The sequence below is a fragment of the Podarcis erhardii genome, assembly GCF_964252035.2.
Source record: "Podarcis erhardii genome assembly, chromosome: 1".
NCBI classification, from domain to species: Eukaryota; Metazoa; Chordata; class Lepidosauria; order Squamata; family Lacertidae; genus Podarcis; species Podarcis erhardii.
The window spans coordinates 82,732,126-82,754,901 of record NC_138497.1 but is presented as its reverse complement, the minus strand read 5'-3'; the positions used below and the strand labels follow the sequence as shown (position 1 = coordinate 82,754,901).

Here is a 22,776-nt window from a genome sequence, read left to right as displayed (position 1 = left end):
GCCCCCAAACCCAGGTCTCAGTATGTGAACATTGCATTTTAAAATTCAATGTTCAGACTTTACCCATGCATTTATTCTGCACTTGCCCACAGTGATGCTGAGTGCTCACCCTACTTTTCCACTGTGTATAATATCAATGACTGGTTTTAAAGTGGACAAGTATGAACTGTAGTGTAAAGTAGATGAATCCTGAAAGTGTTGATTTGACGTAAAACCTTGCCTGAAGCAGCTAGTCAGAGGAGAGTAAAAGGTTGTAGAAAATGTACTGAAAGAGCTTAATCTGAGGTAATAGTAGGTTAGCTGCTTAATACGGCAACAGAGTTTTAGCTGGTCTTACTGTGCACTGTCTCTGTCTCCTGTCTATAACGAAACAAGGCTGATTTTTTAAAGAAATCTCACAGCAAGTGTGTGTGTGTGTGTGTTTGAGTGAGAGTGAGAGAGAAAGAGAGATGTATATCTACTGAACCAATAAGCTAAAGCAATAGGAAACTGCCGTTGTACAATTCAGCAGAATAAGCCCACACAGAACTTGCATGAGGCAAGCAGCAAGGCAGTTTCTGAGGCAACATTACATAACAACCTGATGTAGGGCAACACAGCATATGAAATGCAGCATGGATGATAATTCCCCTCCCAGTTTTACAGTTTTCTGGACCCTGAGAGAGAACAGTGCTTTAGGAATCTGTCTGGGACGTGGAATGGAGTGGTATATTTTGCAAACCAGGTGAGGCTGTCCGAATATAATATCTAACCTGACCAAAAGGTTTGAGTGGAAATGAAGTACCTTTAGCCTGAGTGAACCACTTTTCAGGAAAAGGGCAACCAGAACTTGTAGGAGATGGACCTTAATATTGTCACATGCACCCTGATCTCCAAGTGGTGAGAGATTTCACAGATGCCAGGGCACACTTTGGTTTTGGTTTGCATGGAATGAGGGTGACTGGAGATGGTGACTCGCAACTTATGCAGTTTTAACTAGCACAATTTCAGCCTTCCTACTGAGTTCTAGGAACTCTTTCTTGGGCTTTGGAGGCCTCCTCGAGATCTCACAAAGGCCACTAGAACCTGCACAAGAGTTTCCCAGAGCCCAGTAAGCAAGGCAGAGAGCTTAAAAGTGCTTTTATGTACCAGGAAAACGCTTTCATTCTCCTTCCCACCTTTTCCTCCTGCATTTTGTCCCCCTTGCTTCACCAGAGCATTGACCCTCCCCATTTCATGGTGTCTTACTGTCCCTTCTTTTCCATACGTCTGTCAAATCACTTTGCCACAGAGTCCCACTCATGTGCAGCTGCCTCCTGACAGGCAGGCTCCTAGCTTTGCAAGACAGCAGCTTCAGTATCCAGCTAGTAAGGCATGGTGCAAAGGCGAGAGAGAGGTTGGTTGGTGGAACGGAAAGAGGAGGCATGTTTTGAGAGGGTGAAGAGTGGAAAGAGAAAGGATAGAAAGGGATTTGTAAGTGTGAAGAAGAAACTGTCCCGGGTAGAAGATTCTGCAGGAAGGGAAGTTGGCGCAGAACCCAGACCCAAACCTGCCACTCCTCCCAGAGTGCTGCTTGAGGTGACTGCCTCAAATCAGAAAGGCTCATCGTAGTGCCAGCCCTGGGCTGTGGGCCATCTGTGGCCTTTGGGCTGCCAGGTTCTCCACCTCTTTTTTAAGGGAAAAGGAAACTGGACTCAGCACAGAGCAGATTTCTGGAAATCAAAGTCTATTATTGTCCTGATGTCAATTGCCCAGATGGTACGAATAAATTTTAACAGGCCCGTTGCCTAGTGATTGAAACATTCTGTTCAGCCTTCTAGTCAAATACAGTGTTTGACTGGAATTTCTGTGCATGCAAAATGTGAAAAGGCAGTATTTAAATAGAGATTAACTGACCTTCTGTCACCCAGGAAAGCACACATGGGCACCTGAACCAGTCTCAGCAAAGCAAAGGTCCTGTGAGGAGGCATGCTATATGATTTGTGTTTGGTTTATTATTTGTGTTTGGACATATGGTTTGTAGGAAAGAGGTGTTTTGTTGTTGTTATGGAAATTTTTCAACCCATAATTAGATGTGGTCTTCCTAGCAATGCTGTAGAATCAGGCCTGAAAGAAGAAGGGACACAGGTTTGTAGTGTGCTCCTATCGGTTGTTCTTTTGCTTTAAAATGCTGTAGGGGAAAACAATCCCTAACTGAATTGTTTTCTGTGTATCGATTTCAACTTGTATTTTGCTGGAGGCTCCGGCCATATGTTGACAGGTTTTAAAAGAAGATCAGGATATAATGCTATCATTGCTAAAACTATTTAACATTATTTAGTGCTGAGGCTGTGCTGTATCCTATTATAGTAATTGAAAATACATCTCCCAGCTTAGCTGAATGCCAAGATGAGCAAGAAGATCTTGTATTCCATCTGGCTTGAGGTTTTGATGAATGCCCTAGAAAAGGGAATTGCCACACTTTGAACCAGACATTGACGATGCATTTCTACACAGCCTTACGGTTTGAACTTGGTGCAAATATGTTGCTGGAGTTGCACATGTGGTGCTAAAGTTTCCCAAGGTGGGTGCCTACCATTCTGGGGATAAAAGGAGAAATATGGGGCTGCCAGAGATTCCTCATGGGGGTCACATTGTCTCTGCCCTGGTCCCTTTCATATACCACTTATGCTGAATGCTCATTTATCCAGCTAGGAAAGCCTGTCAGAACAATCACTATCTTCAATTGTTTCTGGAAAGTGCAGCTAGTGATTGCCTGCTGTATCTCGACAGAAATGCTGCTCCACAGAACAGGGGCAGCCACACGAAAAGCCCTGCTCTGAGTTACAGTGCAGAGGGCTTCTGAGGTCTGTGGCACTCACAGGAGAAACTCTCCTGCAAAATGCAGCAATCTACTGGGTGTATGAGGCGCTTCTCAAGCAACCTTGTCCGGAGCTGTATAGGGACTTGGTACCAACACCCTGAACTTGGCCTGGTAGCAAACTTGGCAGCCAGTGCAAATCCTGCAAGTGAAGTGTTGTTGTGATGGTAGTAGTTTGCCCACACAAACAGCCTAGCTGCTCTTTTCTGCACTAGCTGCAACCACCGGACCAATCACAGGGGTGGCTACATATAGAGCACATTGCAGTAATCCAGCCATGAGGTTACCAATGCCTAGACAACTGTGGTCTCATACAATCCTGATCAGGGAATGGCCATGAATGTATTTACCAGCCATAGCTGCTAAAAGTCTCTCCTAGCCACACCTGACGCTTCAGGGATTCTCCAGCAGAGATTTGACAGGCACCCTCTCTTTCGACATTCAGCCATCTCTTTTAATGCTGACCTTTGAATGCCGACAGGCCAATGTGGTCGTTTCAGTGATTATTTTCTACCATTTTTCATGGTGTTTTATGTTTTATTGTATACCTATTGCTGCACACTGTTCTGATATTTTATGATATGGCTGGATGTAAATATTTTTTAGAATAGATAAACTCAGATCATCCAGTTGGAGGAGGCCTTGTGGACCATCTGGAGCTCCAGCACCCTGCCTGATACAGGAAATCCTTCCTCTGGCCTCAGAACTTGCCCTGGGTTCTTTGCAGGGATCTCTCTTCACCTGAGATCTCATCAGAACCCAGCTGGTGTTCCGTGTGCATGGTCATATTTCTCTCTCAATGGCTGACTTTGCCACCAACACTGGTGAAAGAAGGGAAGCAGATGGAAGCTTAGCTGTGCGGCAGCAGGCCACTGCGACGCAATCTAATCTCTTTGCAGAGCCGGCAGTCTAGAAGGGGTTGAAATGCGACCTGCAGGGATGACAAGGTGTGAATGGAAGGAAAGACAAACCATGGGATGTGTGGGTTCTAATTTGGGATATGCAGAGAAGTGGCTTCAGACAATAATTTCAACTGGAGGTCGGGGGGGGGGGGAGGTCCACCTGTTTCATTATGTTGCACTTGTATGCAAACACCTGAGTTCTAGTGGTATATTGCACAGTGCTTTCTGTGGATTGTGGTGCTAAACACATGAAACAAACGGAGAGTTTAGCCCAAGTGTCTTGGTCTTCATTCGCCAGTCAGTGCTGTGATACCCTAATGCATAATGCAGAACCCTCTGCTTGTCCCATTCTGCCTTGAAATTGCATCTGGTTTCCAGTGACAAAAACATGGTAAGGCAATACCTTTCATTATGCTAACTTCAGCTGGTAAATATATAGAAGGTTTTCAGACAAGGGAGTGTTCATTATTGGGCTTCTGGGCATTGATGTTTTTACAGATCTTCAAGATTCATTATTGGGCTTTTAGGCATGCAAGCTCTTAATGAAATGTTAAGGTACAGTTGTTTGTATTGTATTTTCACCCACCATTTAACACAAAATGTATAACATGTCATTGATGTAGTTGAATCCAAATACAGAGTGATAGCAAAATCAAAACAACAAGAGAGTCGTGTGGCATCTTAAAGACTAACCAATTTATTATGACAGAAGCTTTTGTGAATGACAGTCCACTTCATCAGATGCATGAAGTGTTATCCTGAATTGCAGGTGTGTACACACACACACACACACACACACATACATGGTTTAGGTGTGGGACTGTAAACGGGAGAGCCAGAAAGAAATGAAATGCATAAAAAAACTGGGGAGTGATAGCCATGTACAGCCAGCCCTCAATGAGGGTTACGTTTCACACTTAAAGCCAAAATTGCATATAGTCAAAACACATTGGGTGCAATGGTTGGTGGGATTGCCAAAGTCTTTACTCCTGGATACTTGCCTCCTTTCTGCCCCCGTTGTTGTTGTTGTTGTTGTTGTTGTTATTGCCAGGCACATAAAGATTAAAATTTTTGTCCTTAAAAACTGAGATTTGGGACCTTCTCTTATACTATTTTTAGGAAACTGAAAGCAATATAAAATGGTAAGGTAAAAGTCATAGGATCACATGACATGGAATGACCCCCACACCTTTTCCCCTGATGAGACCCAAGGCAGCTTACAAATGAGAACAAGAACCGCCAAAAACATAGACAAAACAATCATTAAAAACAATTTAATATTGGTAGAATTAAAATGATATAAAATATAATATTTATTAAAACTATACAAATAATTACAGATTAACAGATTGTTCAATTCAATTGTGTGATTCATTAAGCTTTCCCCCTCCTCTCATATGGGGATGGCCCTACTCTGTGCCCATCCAGATATTTCTTTGTCAATGAAACATTGAAATGGATATCCAGTGCCATCTGAAGGAAGCATTCTCTAACTTGTGACTCTGACGTGTGCAGACTTGCACTGAATGTTAATGCAGAGTGCCCCTGCTGTTAGCCAAAACTGTAACATCTAATCCAAAAGCTCAGTAATTATTCTTCACATTCATGTGATTTCAGATAGGCATGGCTGCTGGGAGGGAACTGTAAACAGTGAGGTCAGAAGGAAATGAAAGGCGGAAAATGCAAAGAGTGAATTCCATTGCTATTTATTGACATTGTTACAAATTAACAAAGCAGTTTTGGAGAAAACATAAATCCTGGCACTGGTAATCCAGTTAAAGATACAATGTGATTTTTGAAAACTGCAAAGATTCCCCTATCAGTCCCATTAGCAGGAGGAAAAGAATTATGAAATAAAGTTGGGAGACAGTAAAAGAACTTTTGTATCACAATAAGTAAGGCATTATAAAAACCATAGCCTCCCCGCCCCCCTTATTTCTCACGTTCTGTGAATGAGAACCTCTGAGACAAAGAGGTTATTAAAACTTTAGCTTTTAAGCTCTCTATCAAACCTTATCATAAATTATGTTCAAAAGGACAATAATATCTGATCCATCTACTTATTACAGAATTTCTAAAGCCCAAGCCTCTAATTGCCATCTCCTGAAGAGGCCATTTTCATTTTCAATCAGACAGTGGGACTTCTTTTTTCAAGTAAACATGCATAAAATGGGTCTGTGTCTGCGCTGCCATGGGCTCTGCAAATATTATGGTCTCTCTCCATTGTCTGTGACCTTTATACAGTAGAAATTCTTCTACATTGGTTGATAAAAGTCTACATTGGTTGATAAAAAGGGTACTTGTTGGCAAACGTGTTTATTAACATTGCATTTCTCATGCAGATACGTGAATAAAGAAAACACATTCTGCCCTCTGCTGTTCCAGAGATAGAACTGTGAAACGTTGCATTAAAACCCCAATGAGATGTTCCTTCCAAGTTTTTGTTTCTGGCACCCATCTCTTATCACTCAGACGAGCTTTGCCATGTAAATGGTGCTAACTCAGACTCTCCTACTAATGGTGGCAAATTGCTTCATCAGTGAAAGTGGCCTTAGCAGCGGTGTAGCGTGGGTTGTCAGCACCCGGGGCAAGGCAAGTAATTTGCGCCCCCTAACCCAGGGCAAGGCAAGTAATTTGCGCCCCACGCCGTGCCCCCCCACCAAGCCTCTATATTCTGCGCTTGTCAGGCTTGGCTGCTGGCCCTCCGTGGCTGGCAACGGACTCAAGAGACCGGCCGTGGCGGCGCTGGAGGGCTGGTCTGGGGCCCGAGAGAAGCCTCGGAGAGTTCTCGCTGGGTTGACCTCGCAGCCTGGGTTACCCTGCGGGGCTGTTGTGAAAGGCGAAGGCGAGTGGCAGCGTGGCTTGCAGCGGAGCAAAGGGCATGACCACGGCGCCGGGACGTGCCCTTTGCTTGTGCCCCTTTGCTGGGGAGGCTGAGAAGGGCGCCCCTTTGCTGCGCTCCCCCGGGAGGTCCCCCGGGAGCAGAGCCTGCTGCCTGCGCTGGCAAGGAGGATGAGCCCAGCTGGCAGGCCGGCCAGAGAGGAGCCTCGCAGGCAGCGAGTGGCTGGCTCCTTGCGGGCGGCGGCGGCGGCAGCGCAACTCCCTCCTGCCGCGAGAGGCGGGCAGCAGCCGGGCCTCGGACCTGCAGCCAGGAGCGCTGCCTCTTCCCGCGCCCCGAGGGCTCCCCGCGCCCAGCAACCCGGGGAAAGCGCCGCACTTCCACCACTGGCCCTGCTTCCACCACTGGCCCCTGAACCCCAAGGCTGAGGCTCATGGCGCGCACCCCGGCTTGCAGCTCCTCCGCCGCCCTTCCAATGGGGCAGCGGCCCGCAGGGAAGAGCAGGCGCGCTCTCTGTCCCCAGCTGAAGCCGAGGGGGGCTTCTGGTAGCCCCGGGGTGGGAGGCGGAGGGGGGGTCACTGGCTGCAGCCGCCTCGCCTCGCCTCCGTTCTCCTCTCAAATCAGACACAGACGGCTGCTGACAGCGAGGAGAAGGGGCAGGGGCGGAGAAGCGCAGCGTGGGCAGCGGGAGGCGGCTGGGGGGGGGCTCGCAAGAGAAGCGCGCCCCGCGGGACTGAACCAGGTTTCTCTCCCCGGCTCCCGCAAAGCGACGTGCCCGTCTTGTGCTCTCCGCAAAAGGCGCCAGATCAAAGCGGCAAACGGTACAGATCCACACCACGCCCCCCGCGGAACAGTCGTGCCCTCCACATCACAGGCAGCTCAGAGTTAAACTCTGCGCCCGAGGCTCTTCGGCAACTCCGGAGGCGCGAGTGCGCCCCCCCCAGATGTTGCGCCCGGTGCGGCCGGCCCCCCTTGCACCCCCCACGCTACGCCACTGGGCCTTAGGATACAAGCCAGCTACAGGAAAGCTGGAGCAAGCAGTGTAAAGAAATAATTTTCTATCATTCTTCAGATATTGAAAAAGCTGCCACAAAGAATGATAACATGTGACAACGGTAACCTAAGCCTGGAGCTGGCAAAAGTTAAGGTGAAGTAGCTTGCAGGTTTTACTATAAGACATTGACTCTTTGAGTCATTTTCCTTACTGATGATGACCCTGTGCAGAGGAGGCCTTAATGTGCAGAGCAAAACCAGCACAAGGAGCCCTTGTGGAACCCAAACCCCATGGGATCCTCATGCCCTCTCCAAATCTGCCTAGGAGGGTCAGGAGAACCCCCGGAACAGCACACAAGGGCAGGGAGATTGTTCTGTTTGGCCAGCAGAAATGCTTGCGCTGACGGAATTGTCACCTTGGCGTGACGTTGAATTCCAACCTTTGCATTCTGGCTCCTGCAAGCCTCTGCTGAGCATGGCCCAGACTCATTGGAGGCCTGGGTCCACCCAGTTGGTCATGCCCTCACCACTGCTCCACTGCCTACTCAAAGCTTATGCGGTGGCATCAAGCCCTCGCAGGACGATCCCAAATGCTGCCACAAGTGTGCTGCATCAGCATCCAGAGTCATCAAGAAAGAACCACAGGAACGACACTTCCCCTGGTATGTGGGCCTGACTAAAGCTGTCCTGCAAACCTCACTACCCTCTTCACTGAGTATGGTAGGGAAAGGAAGGGATAGTAGAGGGTCCCATTGAGGAGACCCAATTGTAAGTTAATTAGTGAGGCAATTATAATTGGCCCAAATTAACTCATTTGTGTCAGTTCCACTCTAAATTGCAGCTGGGGCCCACCCTTTTCTAGGGATATACAGTACAGTGTTCTAAAGAGTGTAGTAGTAATCACTATGATGTGTAGGGCTCTATTGATGTGTTCTAAGAGTGGGACTCCTCAGCCTTGAGCGGTGAATATGTTCTCTAGGTGTCTCTGTCTCGGCCCTGGGACTCTCCCTAGGACCACCCTTCTGCCCCAGACCAGGACCCCTCACTGGCCTTGCTCCTTGAGTGGTTTTACCAGGCTGAAATGTGTCCTTGAGCAGTGATCATGCCCTTTGCTTGTTTGGATGGAAAATTGAGAGAAATGCATGGTTGTTTGTATAGAGAAACCTGACTTCCGCATGATGGGACTTGTAGCTTACTGCAGGGGCAAAACTAGCTTTTATTTCACCTGGGTCAAATACCCAGTTTGGCACCCAGCCACCCACGTGCATTTGCATATACGCACACACAAGCAAGGAGTTTCAATGGCACCACTCTGGAGGCTTCACCAGTGTGGTGTAGTGCTTAAGAGCAGTGGACTCGTAATTTGGGGAACCGGGTTGGTGTCCCTGCTCCTCCACATGCAGCTGCTGGGTGACCTTGGGCTAGTCACACTTCTCTGAAGTCTCTCAGCCCCACTCACCTCACAGAGTGTTTGTTGTGGGGGAGGAAGGGAAAGGAGATTGTTAGCCGCTCTGAGACACCTTAGGGTAGTGATAAAGCGGGATATCAAATCCAAACTCTTTTTCTTTTCTTCTTCTTCACCCAGGGCAAAAAACCTGGCCAGCCTGCTGTATAAAAATGAGAGCCACATCATTTTCTCTATTTACTTCTGCTCTTGACCCACAATCCACTGCCATGCTCAGAAGGTTTCCTACAAAGGCTTGTGACCACACATAGGAGCCAACGCCTAGGAGCCAAGGTCCCTTCAGTTCCCCCACTAAAATATTTGAGGGGCTTATCCCCCCCTATTGATTGGCATTGCCATTCAAATGGGGTGTGTGCACTGTGTCATGGGATTGATTATGCAGGGCAGGCCCCCCCCCCATATTTTATTCAAGCTGGCACTCTTATCCCCACTCCAGCTATTCTGAATTGTTGTAAACTACTTAAGGCACGGTGTGTGTGTGTGTGTGTGTGTGTGTGTGTGTGTATGTAAGTGAGTGAGTGAGAGCTCTGTTTGTAACAAAACCTCTAGGCAGCTTACACCCCACCTCAAATATTTAAATTCTTAATAAATGTGGCTGCTTCAGACCCCCCTTTTAAGCTCTGGGAGTGGACTGGAGAGAAGCCTCACCAAATGCAGCCCGCTCCTTTTGCCCCACCCCCAGGCCGCTGCAGACAGGCCAGAATTTGAATCTGGGTTTGGCGGGAACCCATCAGGCACTGCAACAGCCAGGGGATGGGAGCAATGCTCAGGGGGATATGGCATGACTGCGGGAGGATGAGAAGTAGGTGAGTAGCCATTTTAAAACATTGACGTAATAAGAAACATGAACAGTAGACAAAAAAGATAAATTGACAGGAGAAGTCTAGATAAGCTTGCCTGAACAACAGTGTTTTAAGGCGGTGCTGTAAAACATCCAGTGAATAAAAAAGCAGTATAGAAATATTTTAAATGAAATAAAAATATAAAAATAATGCTCTAGGGCAGAACTTTCCAAACTGTGTGTCCTGACACACATTAGTGTGTCGGCTGCAGTATGTAGGTGTGTCACCCAAACGCTCTTTGCACTGCTGCCGGGGCTGGAAAGGGGTTAGTTAACCTCTGGTTTGCTAGTAAAACTGGATTACTGTGTTGCAAAATGATGCATGTCTAAAAAAGGTGTTGCCAACATGAAAAGTTTGGACAACTCTGCTCTAGGGTATAGAGAAGCTCATTAATAGAAGGGACCATGGCAACCATAACCCTGATGAAGGACGTACCTGCAGGAGAAGGGCGGGGCGGATGGATATGACCAAGCAAATAAGATCAAAGGTCCAACAGCAACGAATGACACTCTTTAAAATTCTGAGCAAGCTTCCTGGTTGACTGAGTAGAACTTGAACACCCGAGAGGGAAAGCAGAATCTGCAAGGTCAGGAAATAGAGTGAGTCCTATTACCTCTCGGTAGCTTGGGTCATTATCAGGAGGATCATTGGTCATTGTTGGTGGCCGAGGCCTCTCACAGGAAGGAGGGAGGGGTACGGAGAAAGACAGGGAGGGAGAGTCTCCAGGGTAAAGAGTTAGATCTTTTTCATGCTGCTAGAAATAGCGCAAATGGGGAAGACAGGGGTGGGGTGGAGGTGGCAATGGATGCGAACCCATTTGCCCTTGAAACAGGCAATAGAATACCTAGGGTGAGATTCAATGTAGCACTAAGTGGGGTATAGGGAACAAGCTCAACTCACACAATGGGACTTCCTCCCCCCCTTTCCCCCCCTTGCACCCCCTGAACCAGTTCTGGAGGTTCCTTTAACCCTCCAACAATGATTTAAGGGGCATAAGGGTGCATGGGCCAGGGGAAAGGAGGGAACTGCACAAATATACCTCATCTCACCCATACAACAACATATAGTGGTACCTCGGGTTACATACGCTACAGGTTACATACGCTTCAGGTTACATACGTTTCAGGTTACACACTCCACTAACCTAGAAATAGTGCTTCAGATTAAGAACTTTGCTTCAGGATAAGAACAGAAATCGGGCTCCGGCGGCACAGCAGCAGCAGCAGCAGCAGGAGGCCCCTATAGCTAAAGTGGTGCTTCAGCTTAAGAACAGTTTCAGGTTAAGTAGGGACCTCCGGAACGAATTAAGTACTTAACCCGAGGTACCACTGTAGTTAAACCCCACCCCTATTTCTTACTCTCTTTTAGGGCTGGGGGAGAATTTCAATTGTTTGTATTTAAAGGTGAATCTACCTAATCTGCACTTTCAAAAACAATACGAATTATGCAATCAGCCTTCCAAATTCACACTTCTCCAAATTTTGCAGTGTAGTTTTCCAACCAGATAACATATATTCGTGAAAATAACGTACAAAAATGCATAATATAAGGCGATAGTGCTTTCCATAACTGTGTGCGTTAGGCACAACTGCACCCAAAATGTGCTTACTAGAAGCAATTTTGCAGTACAATGCTAATGAATTTTCATGAGGACTTTTTAAAAAAATGCAAACTAATGTGGATAACTGAATTTGAAATTTGAAAACGAGAAACCGAGAGAATGAAATTGAGAGAACCGTCCATCCCTAATCTACTGTATATATATATATATATATATATATATATATGATTCCGGCATGAAGTGTATCTGTAAAAATCACTGGAGCTACTACTATTGCACTAGAGAGTGTGGAGTTCTGATGTATTTAGAGAACAGTCTATAAGCAGTCTGTGTCAGTTGTACATTCGTTCATTCATTTGTTCATAAATCTGTTCTGTCCCATTTCTGCATCAGTTTGTGATTTCTCCCTGAGTACTTTTGTTTGGCTAGAATGTGGACATGAAAGGTGATAACACCTTTAATTTGCCTGAGTGGAGACTGTGTGTGTGTGTACAAACCTCTGTACAAAGGTAAAAGCCACATCCATTGCTCTGTGGTTCTGGCCCTGCCTGCCAGTAGCATGCAGCTCCCAGAAGGTTGCATACAAATGTGGCTGAAAAAGTATTTCCACCCCTGCTGTATACCAGTCTTCCACAACTTGATGCCCTCAAGATGTTTTTGGACTACAACTCCTACCAGCCCCTTCCAGCTTGTTTCTACCAGCAACATAGCAACATAGAACTGTCTCCTGCCATTGCATATGCCCGAGGGAGCCCATATCAAACTCAGAGCAAGGAAAAATAATGTGCACTTTTCATGAACGAATTCATGGATTCTTTTCTCTTTCCCCTCTGTTACAGTAGCTGCATTGCTCAGCATGGACAACCAAGCATTTGTGGTTATTCCTCACCATGGTGTGATGGCCAGCCACCCAAACCAGACTTTGTACCCAACTGGTGCCATGCATTTGGGTGGTCAGCCGCTCGGAACAGGCTTTCCAGGGAGCCATCTCTATGGAGGAACTGAGGCAGCTGGTAACTTACATACAGAACGCAAAGGAGAACCCAGGGTGCTAGGGGTAAGTGACCCATCTCATACTAAGGTCTCTGGGGATTATTGTGATCACCAATAAAGAGTTATATAGCAAAAATAATTATGTAAAGAACAGAAGTATCTTCCTCTATGGTTTCTTTGTGGACTGGCTTATACACCAAGCATTGCCTCTCTGTCACAATTCATCCACCCCAGCTCTGATATTCTGATTCACATCAAGGGGTGTGGGGAAATAATTCGGCATTGAAAGGTGAACTCAACTCACCTAATTCACACTCTCTGGCACACTGTGCACACCAAAATGTAGCCATCTTTCAAAATGCACTCTTCTCTGAAATATGCTTCACCGTAAAATGTTTTCTATTTGGGTACAATTGCTGTGCTAAATGTGTATGTTTGGCAAAACTGCATGCTGAAATGTGTGTGGTAAGATAAATTCACCCTGAAGGAAAACTTTCTGGGGAGGGAGGGAAATTGTGATTTGTAGGGAAATGTGAAGAACTGAAATTAAGATTGGAAAAGTGAGAAACGGAGAGAAATTAAAAATGGTCCCATCCAAACTGAACACCTGAAACATCTGCTTTCATGCAGATGCGGGATGCGGGTGGCGCTGTGGGTTAAACCACAGAGCCTAGGACTTGCTGAACACAAGGTCGGTGGTTCGAATCCCTGCCACGAGGTGAACTCCTGTTGCTCTGTCCCTGCACCTGCCAACCTAGCAGTTTGAAAGCACGTCAAAGTGCAAGTAGATAAATAGGTACCGCTCCAGTGGGAAGGTAAACGGCGTTTCTGTGCGCTGCTCAGGTTCGCCAGAAGCGGCTTAGTCATGCTGGCCACATGACACGGAAGCTGTACGCCGGCTCCCTCAGCCAATAAAGCAAGATGAGCGCCGCAACCCCAGAGTCGGTCACGACTGGACCTAACGGTCAGGGCGCCCTTTACCTTTACTAAGCTGAACACCTGAAACATCTGCTTTGGGGGAAAATCCAGGTTTCCCTCTTCCCCTCACCCCCGCCAGTTCTCAGCAGTACTTTTAAAAACTGAGTTGCAATGGAATTTCCCCCACCCCACAGACACACAAAACAATGTTTTCTGAATGCCACTTCTTCCCAAAGTGTGTTAAAGTTATCTATATCTATATCTATATCTATATCTATATCTATATCTATATCTATATCTATATCTATATCTATATCTATATCTATATCAACACACGCACACACCCTTTCACCGCACTTCCGCAATCCTTATTCTGGCTGCTGTTAGGAAGGGAGGAACTTTATATGAGGCATTGTGTGAGAGTTGCTGCTGCACTAGGTGGTGTAGATGTACCCCAAACCAGGAGCTGGTAGCACCTCTTTGGCCCAGGTCGGGTGAGGTAAGCTTCCCCCTCAAACAACACATGTAGCTGTTCCAGTAGCAAAGCCTAAATGGTGGAAAGGCAGGATATGAAACTGTAAAATAAACAAACCAACCCATGGCAATTTTCTCACTCCTCTTTGGGCTGCGTACCTTTTCGTTTGTTTTAAATGTCGTTTTTACAACCATACATTTGCACGATATATAGGGTGTGTCTAAAAAATGGATTTTTAAAACTCTGGAATGCTGCTCTTTGGGAATGGGGAGGGTGTTTTATGACGACACAAAAGTTGGTCAGTGCTCTGGACAGTTCCTTCGGTTTCAAATTGACAGAATTTGTCTCCCCAAACAAAGACTGTCGAAGATACTGGGACTCATCTCACCTATTCTATTCAATTGTATTATTACAGGCTATCCAGATTCTGATTGGCTTGGTTCACATTAGTTTTGGGAGCCTCTTGACTCTTCTCTTGGACAGAAGCCGATCATACACTGTGCTCTCTGGATATGTGTACTGGGGCGGACTCATTGTAAGTAGCACCAGTTCAATTCAAACAAATTCAAACTATGCCAGCCACCTCCCCATTTGACAAGTGATTGCTGCAGACAACCTTTCCTCTAAGGGAAAGGGAACCTCACCATTCAAGAAACCCTAAGAATAGGGGATTAAATAGCAGTTAGATGTTTCATGAATTCAATAGCACTTGAATGTGACATTTCGATTACTAATTGCCTAGTCTTTTTACATCCAACAGTTGATCAGCGGGGAGGGTACCAACTAGGTGGGAAATTGGCCTTGTCCACATGGTTTCTGGGATCAAATGCTTTCTGTGCATTTTGGAACCCACATGGAAGCAGCTCTCAAGCTCAGCCTAAATTTAGCGGTCATTTGTATAAGAAACCCAAATTGCTGGTTTCTCTTAGGAATACCAAACTGAATTCAGATAATTTGCCAGGTTGAGTTCAGACAATTTAATGCAGGTAGACATACCAACATATAACGTGTGTGTGTGTGTGTGTGTGTGTGTGTGTTCGTGTTCTATTTCTTTGGATGCTCAGACACTACACTGAGGAATCACAGCTTATTAGCTCAAGGCTGAACTCCAATTTCCTATGCTTTCCAGGAGATGGTGGGTTATGCATCAAAGACAGGAATGGTAACTACAACAGAAAAAAAATCACATTCAGGAAATGCACGTAGTGGATTTTCCCCTGTCCTAATTATCTTGCCCCTGGCCCCTTACTTTTGCCTCATAACTCCTGTAGACAGCCTGCCCCATTTGTCAGCATCCTCTTTTATCTGCATACGGTAAGTCTTTCCCAACCTGAATTTGGAGTGAGGTTTTACTCTAATCCTGATTTGTTTTTCTTGTGTGACCCAGTTCATCATTTCCGGATTTGCATTGGCGATAACTGAGCATAACAGATCATCCCTACAGGTGAGCCTGGTTCCTCACATCCTGCCCTGCCTCTCAACCCACCATTTATTGCACATATATTGCACACTTTCTTTGGGAGCTCAGTACAGCTTACACAAGACTTCTAAAAATCCTCCTGTCAGGACTTCAGGGCTACAGAATCTGTAGCATCCTCCTTGTTCTGAATTTCCCCCCAGATAAGAGCAGCCAACTCTTACTGGAGCCCCAAACCTTGTGACTCCTCAGAGAGGTCTTGGAATAGCATGGAAAAGCTGAGACTCTTTTAATCATTGAGCCTTCTCTGCAGTTACTGCGCAAATATCCTAATAAAATAAAATGGCATTTTCTTAGAGAGATTCCTGGAAATAATCTGACTTCTATTAGCAGTTGTTTCTAAGGTCTGACCATGATAAAACCTTGGACTATAGCAGTATTTCATCCCTGCATAACTGATCTAGGAAGTAGGCTTGTCCAAAATTTATCAGAAAACAATTTTCTGATACTTTTTTAAAAAAACACCTTTTCTTTTTCCAAGCTCTTTCTGAACACTTGGAGAATTTCAGTCCACCCACAGATAATACCTGCAAAACTCCCACTTCTTTTAATGCTCACAAATAACATGGGAGAATTTTGGGGTGCCATTTTCAGACAGCCCTAGTTTTCACATAGTCAAAAGGAGGTAAAAAAAAGAGCCCAAACTCTTGCAATTCCATTAATAGAGATGGTGTCAAAAGTTCTAGTCATGCATTTTAAAGCTGCATCTGTGGAAGGGTAGTGGGAAGTGTACAGGAAGATCTGAAGTGGGGTATAACCATGTTTGGCTTGCATGCTTGCAATTCTCTCCACCACAAGGAACCCTAGGTTCTTGTTCACAGGGAGAACAGTCACTGCATCCGGTCAAAAGCACTTCCTCCTTCAAACCTTCCCACTCAACTCAGGAAGATGCGGGGCGGGTGGTGGGGTTGGGAGCAGTGTGCACAACCCACCTCCCCCACCATGTTTAAGAATATCTGAATAGCGCTGGGGTAGCCAACATGGTGCCCTTGCGATGTTGTTGGACCACAACTCCCATCAGCCCCAGCCAGCAGGGCCATTGCTCAGGGATGCTGGGATGGCCAGCAACACTTGGAAGCCACGGTATTGGCTATCTCTGGAATAAGGCTTTTGTCAGGTTGCTATGCAGCATGACCAGAATAGCTTGTACCCTAAGGGTGTATTTGTTTCTTACAGATGAAAGTCAGTGCATGCCTGAACATTGTGAGCACTCTTGCTGCAACTGTTGGGATAATTGTTCTCCTCATAGATGAAAATGTTTTTCCTGTTTATTATACACCCTCTGACTTAATACGCCAGGTAAGCCTGTTTTGGGGAATGTTGAGTTCTGAACTTATTTTAGCAGCAGTTGAATGGGCTGCATCTGAAAGCTCCCTTAACCTGGATGTAGCAAATGGGGTTGGCTGCCAAACTCCTCAGATTTTTTTTTGTTTTCCACTGTAATCCTCATCCTTTATTTGCTCTGCCCTCATTATATCCCTTGCCATTTACCAAGTGGTGTGAAGCGAAACTGCTACTGGATAGGAGGATCTGGCAGGAAGGTAGGTTAAGCCAGGGAGATAAAATAGGCCTTTCTTAGTCACCTGAGCCATAAATGAATCAGGCGGAGCTTGATTTAATATAACGGCAGCCTTACAACTTTTTAAGGCTGTGTCTCCTTCCACTCCCAGCTTGTAGATGTGGCAGGAAAGGAGTTCACAAGATGAACTGCATGTCCTTAAGCAGCAGGAGCAGAGGGTCCCAGCACCAACTCAGCTGCACAGACCATGCAGAGGTAGAGTTATATCATTGACTGAGCTAATAATACTAATAAGGCTAATGCTAATGCTATTAAGTCGTCTAGCAACAATTGAATTTAACATTTCAGCCACATAGGGACTAGTTTGGCTCTTCAATGGCAAATATATTGGAACCAGGGACAGTGAATTAACTGTGTATCCTGCTCTCAGGTACAGCCAAGCCCCTCAGACATCACGTGGACTGCAGAGAAACCCTGCTACAGGCTGGTGTGTTAAAAACACAAGCTCTGCAAATAAACCTGACTTGTTAATACCTGTGTGGAGCCTGAATCAGCCGTGGACGTTTAATAGATGACAGACGGCTCATCTGTGCTTCTGCTTGGCCTGTGCTTTCTAGGCAAGGGTCCGAGTGGTTTTGTGTTTGCCCCACCCCTTTCCCCCTGGAAAACCCACTCTTTAGTGATAAATCGGAACAAATGGCAATCTGCAGAAAACCTGATTGCCGTGTGCTCTGGTTCAGCGCTGAACCATGGGGAAAGCTGCAGGGCAAACAGAAGTGTATATAAGCCCACAGTCGTGATTTCTTAAGATCGGAGCTAATTTTAACTTGTTTCCAACACACACACACACACACACACACACACACACACAGGCAATGATTGTTTAGTGTGGGGGTTATGTTCCTGACTCCCACACATGTTGGCGGAGCACACATAAGCCCACCGCACCCCGCCTCCTTTCTGGCCACTTCCGGGTTGCTGTGATGCATGTGCTCGCGGTTGCACATCAATTGGACACATGTAAATCGGCCATTGCCTGTATAAAAAGGCATTCAAGTAAATGAGGAAATTACTTTTCTCCCTTTGGGTGCCGGATTCATCACACATTAGCAAATGCCAAATCTAAAAATTGGTGATCCAGATGTTGGTGTTGTCAGAACCTCTTTATGAGTGTGTTTCAGAACCATAGGACCTGAGAAGCTGAATTACAAGTTGCAACAATGTTTAAGGCAAAATACTGATCAATCTTAAATTAAAACGTTTAATATTTAAAATACTATTTACTATTACAATTGAACAGTATTGCTATCTGAAGACAAACACTGGTTCTTTTATTTTATCATCTATTACTTTAGTAGTTTTCTGTGGTGATTCAGTTATCCTTAATTGTGTAACCTTAATATGATCTGACGGCATGGCTTTATGTTTGGCAGAGAGTAGCCCTAGGACTTTTAAATGTCATCTTGATCTTTGCCGTCCTGGAGTTCTTCATTGGAATGGTCTCTCTAAGTTTTGGGTATGAAGCAATATTCCGTCGAGGTGAAGAGGTAAGCATCTCCATGGGACTTCTTCTGGGGTACGGGGGTGAAACTTGTAATATGTTTGCTTTGGGAAAATGGGAACCAGGTGGCCTCTAGAGAATTAAAAGGAGGAGGAGGAGGAGATGCTACTGGGAGAAAATTAAGTCAGTGGTGGCATCTGGAAGGATGTAAAGCGTAATAATAGCATCTGAGACTTTCTAATTGTTCATTGTAATCTACTTTCCAGGCAATATATGATGTGCCAGATGCAGTCATACCATACCAAGGAAATCTTCTGCCAATAGGTCCTCCTCCATCTTATGAAGCATATGCCAACCCATGCTATGAACCCACAAGCCAGGGAGAATAGAAAAGCCAAGATGAGACTCCTAAGAACAATTACACCCAATTCAGGTCTTCTGGAATGCCAAGTCAATCACAAACTTCAGATGTGTCTCTGCTGTGTTATGTACGTAGTTTTGGGAGAAAGGCCTGGAAATAAGAAGGCATGTATCTTTGAAACTCCACTGTCGCTGGTACAATGTCCTAGCTTCCCCATTGTAAAGCAACCTACCTGTTGCGATTCAAGCATTCTTCAGCCAGAGATAGACTGATCAATCTGATTCTGTCCTCTCTCAGTTTCGCTGGCTTCAAATCATAGGTCTGTTCCATGCGGTTGTTGTATAGATTTTTTTTGTTGCTCAAAGGATGGACAAAAAGTTTCTATTTAAATTGTGCACATTTTGTATGTACCTCTTATGTCAAACTGACACACTCTTTTCATCAAATATGCATTTCCCAATACTTTTCAATGCATTTTCCTGTAAAATGTGAATTTTGTAAAAAAATTAAATTTAAAATATGTGTGCCCTTTACACGCACCAATAATGTACTGTAGAATCCTTATAAAGCTGCGATCTGACTGGGAGTTGTATTCCGATCTGCAAGCAAGTCCAGTCTTGTCTAGGGCTGCCATGTTTCAAAAAGTGAAAATCCAGACAGAAAAGTTGTTGAACGTTTTTTGGCAAAGTTTTGAGCTATTCCTGAAGGAAATCAGCAAAAATGACCTTGCCAACATGGATTTTCCAGGATATTTAGCCAATTTCTGCACAGACACTGCTTGCGACTGCAGTATTCTGGATATGTCTGGGAAATTATGGACTTATGGCAACCCTAGTCTTGTCAGATTAGTTGAGTTCACTGCAAAACAAATTCTTCCTCTGTTCTTACCATACATGCACTGGAATTTCTTCCTTGTTATTCTCATCTATGAGGATGGGGGGAGGAAATCTCTTCCAGTTCTCATATTTTAGTGAACAAAAACCCCAGGGGAAAAAAAATTCAACTATCACAGAAAATAGCTCTAAACGTGCACTGTATTCCTGGAAGTTGCTTTTAGGAAAGTTCAAATATAACGCAGAAGGGAACAGTTATGGAAAAAGAATAAACTAGCATATGAATGGAGCCTAATTCGGTATAAGGTAGCATCCTGTGTCCCTTTGAGAAATATAACGAAGTTCAATGCCATTAATTAAAAAAAGCTAAAACATAATGAATAAGCCTCTTTAATGCCTTATATGTCAAAGATGACCCCATGAGCAGAGTGGGGCTGCATTTAGTGTGCCTTTGGCTCACCACCAACTTCCATACATTGAGTGTAGTTGATTGAATAAGAGAAGCCTACACATATATAGTGCTACCTGATCTGGACCCCTGATTCTGCCAAGGTTCCAGATTGCAGGAAAGCCTATGCATGGAAAAATATTCGGATGTAGGTTTCGCTTTTTCATATGCTATGGCTAGAACAAGGGAGGCACCTGGCATTGCTGCCAGGGGCGGAGCTAGCCACTCAAGCACCTGGAATGGTGCACATGCCATGCACTCGGGGGCGGGGCAATCTGCCCAAAGGGTGGGGTAATCCTCACAGGGGGCCAATCATGGCGTGGTGTGGTGATCCTCTTGGGGGGCGGCCAATCGTGGTGTGGCAGTGTGATCCTCCTGGTGGGAGTCCGATAGTGGCGCGGTGGCGTGATCCGCCTGGGGAGATTTTGTTACACCCCCCCTCTGGGATGACACCCGGGGCAGCCTGCCCCCACCGCACCCCCTTCCTACACCCCTGGGTGCTGCTCCACTTCCCCTTCTAAACAGGGAGTTTTCTTAGCCAGTGTGGTGTAGTGGTTAAGAGTGGTGGACTCGTAATCTGGGGAACTGGGTTCGCATCTCCGCTCCTCCACATGCAGCTGCTGGGTGACCTTGGGCTAGTCACACTTCTCTGAAGTCTCTCAGCCCCACTCACCTCACAGAGTGTTTGTTGTAGGAGAGGAAGGGAGAGGAGAAGGTTAGCCGCTTTGAGACTCCTTGGGGTAGTGATAAAGCAGGATATCAAATCGAAACTCTTCTGTCAAAATGTCTTGCGGAACCTTCCAGTGTTATGGGAAATTCCAACCGTCACTCTTCATTTGCCTCTTTTCTCTCAATCTCTGTTCTAATATCTAGGTAGCCTTATGTCAAGTTTCTCATGGACTGTGATACTCTGAACAAAATAATCCTGACAGATTTACCAGCGCATTAACTGGTTTTGCCGTTAAGCGAGAGAAAGGAGTCTTGGTTTCCAAGCTTTTTACTGCCTCAGGAGGGTCACATTTTTTCACCATGACAGCATAGCCGCAAGTCATGCAAAACATCCTTCTTCCCATGTCCATCCATGAGACATGAGCTACTGTGACGATGTCAGCTCAGTTTCTCTTTGAAATTTATACCAAAGAACTGATTTGTAGCCATGATCCTGACCACATCAACTTTTTAACCATGGCTGAACTATTTTGTTTGCTTTCCTGCAAAACCATCACATCACATTTTAATGTAAATATTGTCATGAACTGCTTAATATGAGACTTGTAACTTTTACACATTTTTTAATCTACTGGTTTTATAACTTTAATTTCATAAATGCTTGTAGTTAAGAGATGGGATTTCACTTATATGGATAAATATATGGATAAACCTAAAATTACAACCAGAATATATGAACCCTACATTACTGCATTAGTTATGAAGTGCACAATGGGTTTCCAAAAGACAAAACGGATGTGAATAAATGTTAGAAGCAGAAACGATGACTGTTCTCTCTCTCTCTCTCTCTCTCTCTCTCTCTCTCTTTTAATTTGTTAGTAGAAGCTCTTTAAAACATCCACTTTTGTTGCCTTTTTCGGCTATTCCCTTTGAAGCTAGGTCACTGTGTGTTCAGCATGCCCATTTTGTCCTGGGTGGAGTTGTGTACAGCCCTAGAATATTGCACCTCAGGAGAGGAAAAGAACAGTCAGATGATAATATATGAGGTTGCCATATCTCAGGTTACACATTCCACTCCTTTGTAATATGACTGCCATGATCTCTAAGGAAGCTTCATGATTCTAGCCAAGAAAATCATTTGAAAACAAACCTGGTGTGTTCATAACTTTGCCATTAGTTGTCCTGTTCATGTAAACTTCTGATCACATAAAAAGAGTACAAACCTTCCATCATTTCCTGGTTGAAAGTAAGGGCACTCATAAAAATCTTGTGTTCCTGCCCAGGTTCTGTCACGGTTTCCAGACCATTTTAAAGGAAATGTCATGTAACACGTTATAATAGTTTAAGCAGGAAGTGCATTGGTAATTGTGGCTAAGCTACTGCCACCCAGTTTGAAGCTGATATATCAGCCAAAGCAGATAAAAGGTGCTTCAAGTCACATAACAATTCAAAGTGTTGGTGCTGACCTTTAAAGCCCTATGGCCTCAGTCTTATATACCTGAAGGAGCATCTCCACACCCATCGTTCTGCCCAGACGCTGAGGTCCAGTGCCAAGGGCCTTCTAGCGGTTCCCTCATTGCGAGAAGTGAAGTTATAGGGAACCAGACAGAGGGCCTTCTCGGTAGTGGCACTCGCCCTGTGGAATGCCCTCCCACCAGATGTAAAGGAAATAAGCAGCTATCTTATCTTTAAAAGACATCTAAAGGCAGCCCTGTTTAGGGAAGTTTTTAATATTTAATGCTGTATTGTTTTTAACACTCAATTGGAAGCCACCCAGAGTGGCTGGGGAAACTCAGCCAGATGGGCGGGGTATAAATAAATTATTATTATTATTATTATTAATCATGTGTCAGTGCTGAAACAGTTAGCACTTTTGGACTGCAGATCTGATCCTTTAGGTGTGTGGAGATGGAGTTCAGCAATCTGTTAGATAAAGGTGTAGCAAAAGCAAAGAGTCTCAGATATGCCACAAGTAGGAGAAACAGGAACTCAAAGTGCATGCAGGCATTTGGCTGCTGGAGATGAGGGAAGCAAACCAAAAACCGCACAGCAAGTCAAATACATAAAGCACACAATTAAACACTGCAGGAAGTGATCATGGCTGAGATTCGCATCTGCTTGGCACGATAGCTCGATTGATA

At 45.2% G+C, this 22,776-nt stretch overlaps 1 protein-coding gene across 2 annotated transcripts; it reads left to right on the top strand.

Moving 5' to 3' along the window:
* The first annotated feature begins 1,534 nt into the window (after positions 1 to 1,534).
* On the top strand, positions 1,535 to 20,083 carry LOC309336443 (membrane-spanning 4-domains subfamily A member 15-like). 2 transcript variants are annotated; one of them, XM_081852191.1, is made up of 7 exons: positions 1,535 to 2,106; positions 12,281 to 12,498; positions 14,243 to 14,362; positions 15,215 to 15,271; positions 16,481 to 16,603; positions 18,257 to 18,370; positions 18,591 to 20,083. In XM_081852191.1, exons 2-7 carry the CDS (start codon positions 12,298 to 12,300, stop codon positions 18,711 to 18,713), a joined length of 738 nt encoding a protein of 245 aa, XP_081708317.1. In that variant the 5' UTR covers positions 1,535 to 2,106; positions 12,281 to 12,297; the 3' UTR covers positions 18,714 to 20,083. The 2 variants fall into 2 exon arrangements, with proteins under 2 accessions (XP_081708317.1, XP_081708316.1); XM_081852190.1 differs by lacking the exon at positions 1,535 to 2,106 and adding an exon at positions 10,254 to 10,479.
* Positions 20,084 to 22,776: the final 2,693 nt, after the last annotated feature.

What these genes read in the sequence shown, in the direction of transcription:
- LOC309336443 (XM_081852191.1), top strand. Translation starts at nt 12,298, where the DNA reads ATGGACAACCAAGCATTTGTGGTTATTCCTCACCATGGTGTGATGGCC. An exon ending in TGTACTGGGGCGGACTCATT is followed by an intron (nt 14,363 to 15,214) that starts GTAAGTAGCACC and finishes TGTGTGACCCAG; the next exon opens with TTCATCATTTCCGGATTTGC. An exon ending in TATTCCGTCGAGGTGAAGAG is followed by an intron (nt 18,371 to 18,590) that starts GTAAGCATCTCC and finishes TCTACTTTCCAG; the next exon opens with GCAATATATGATGTGCCAGA.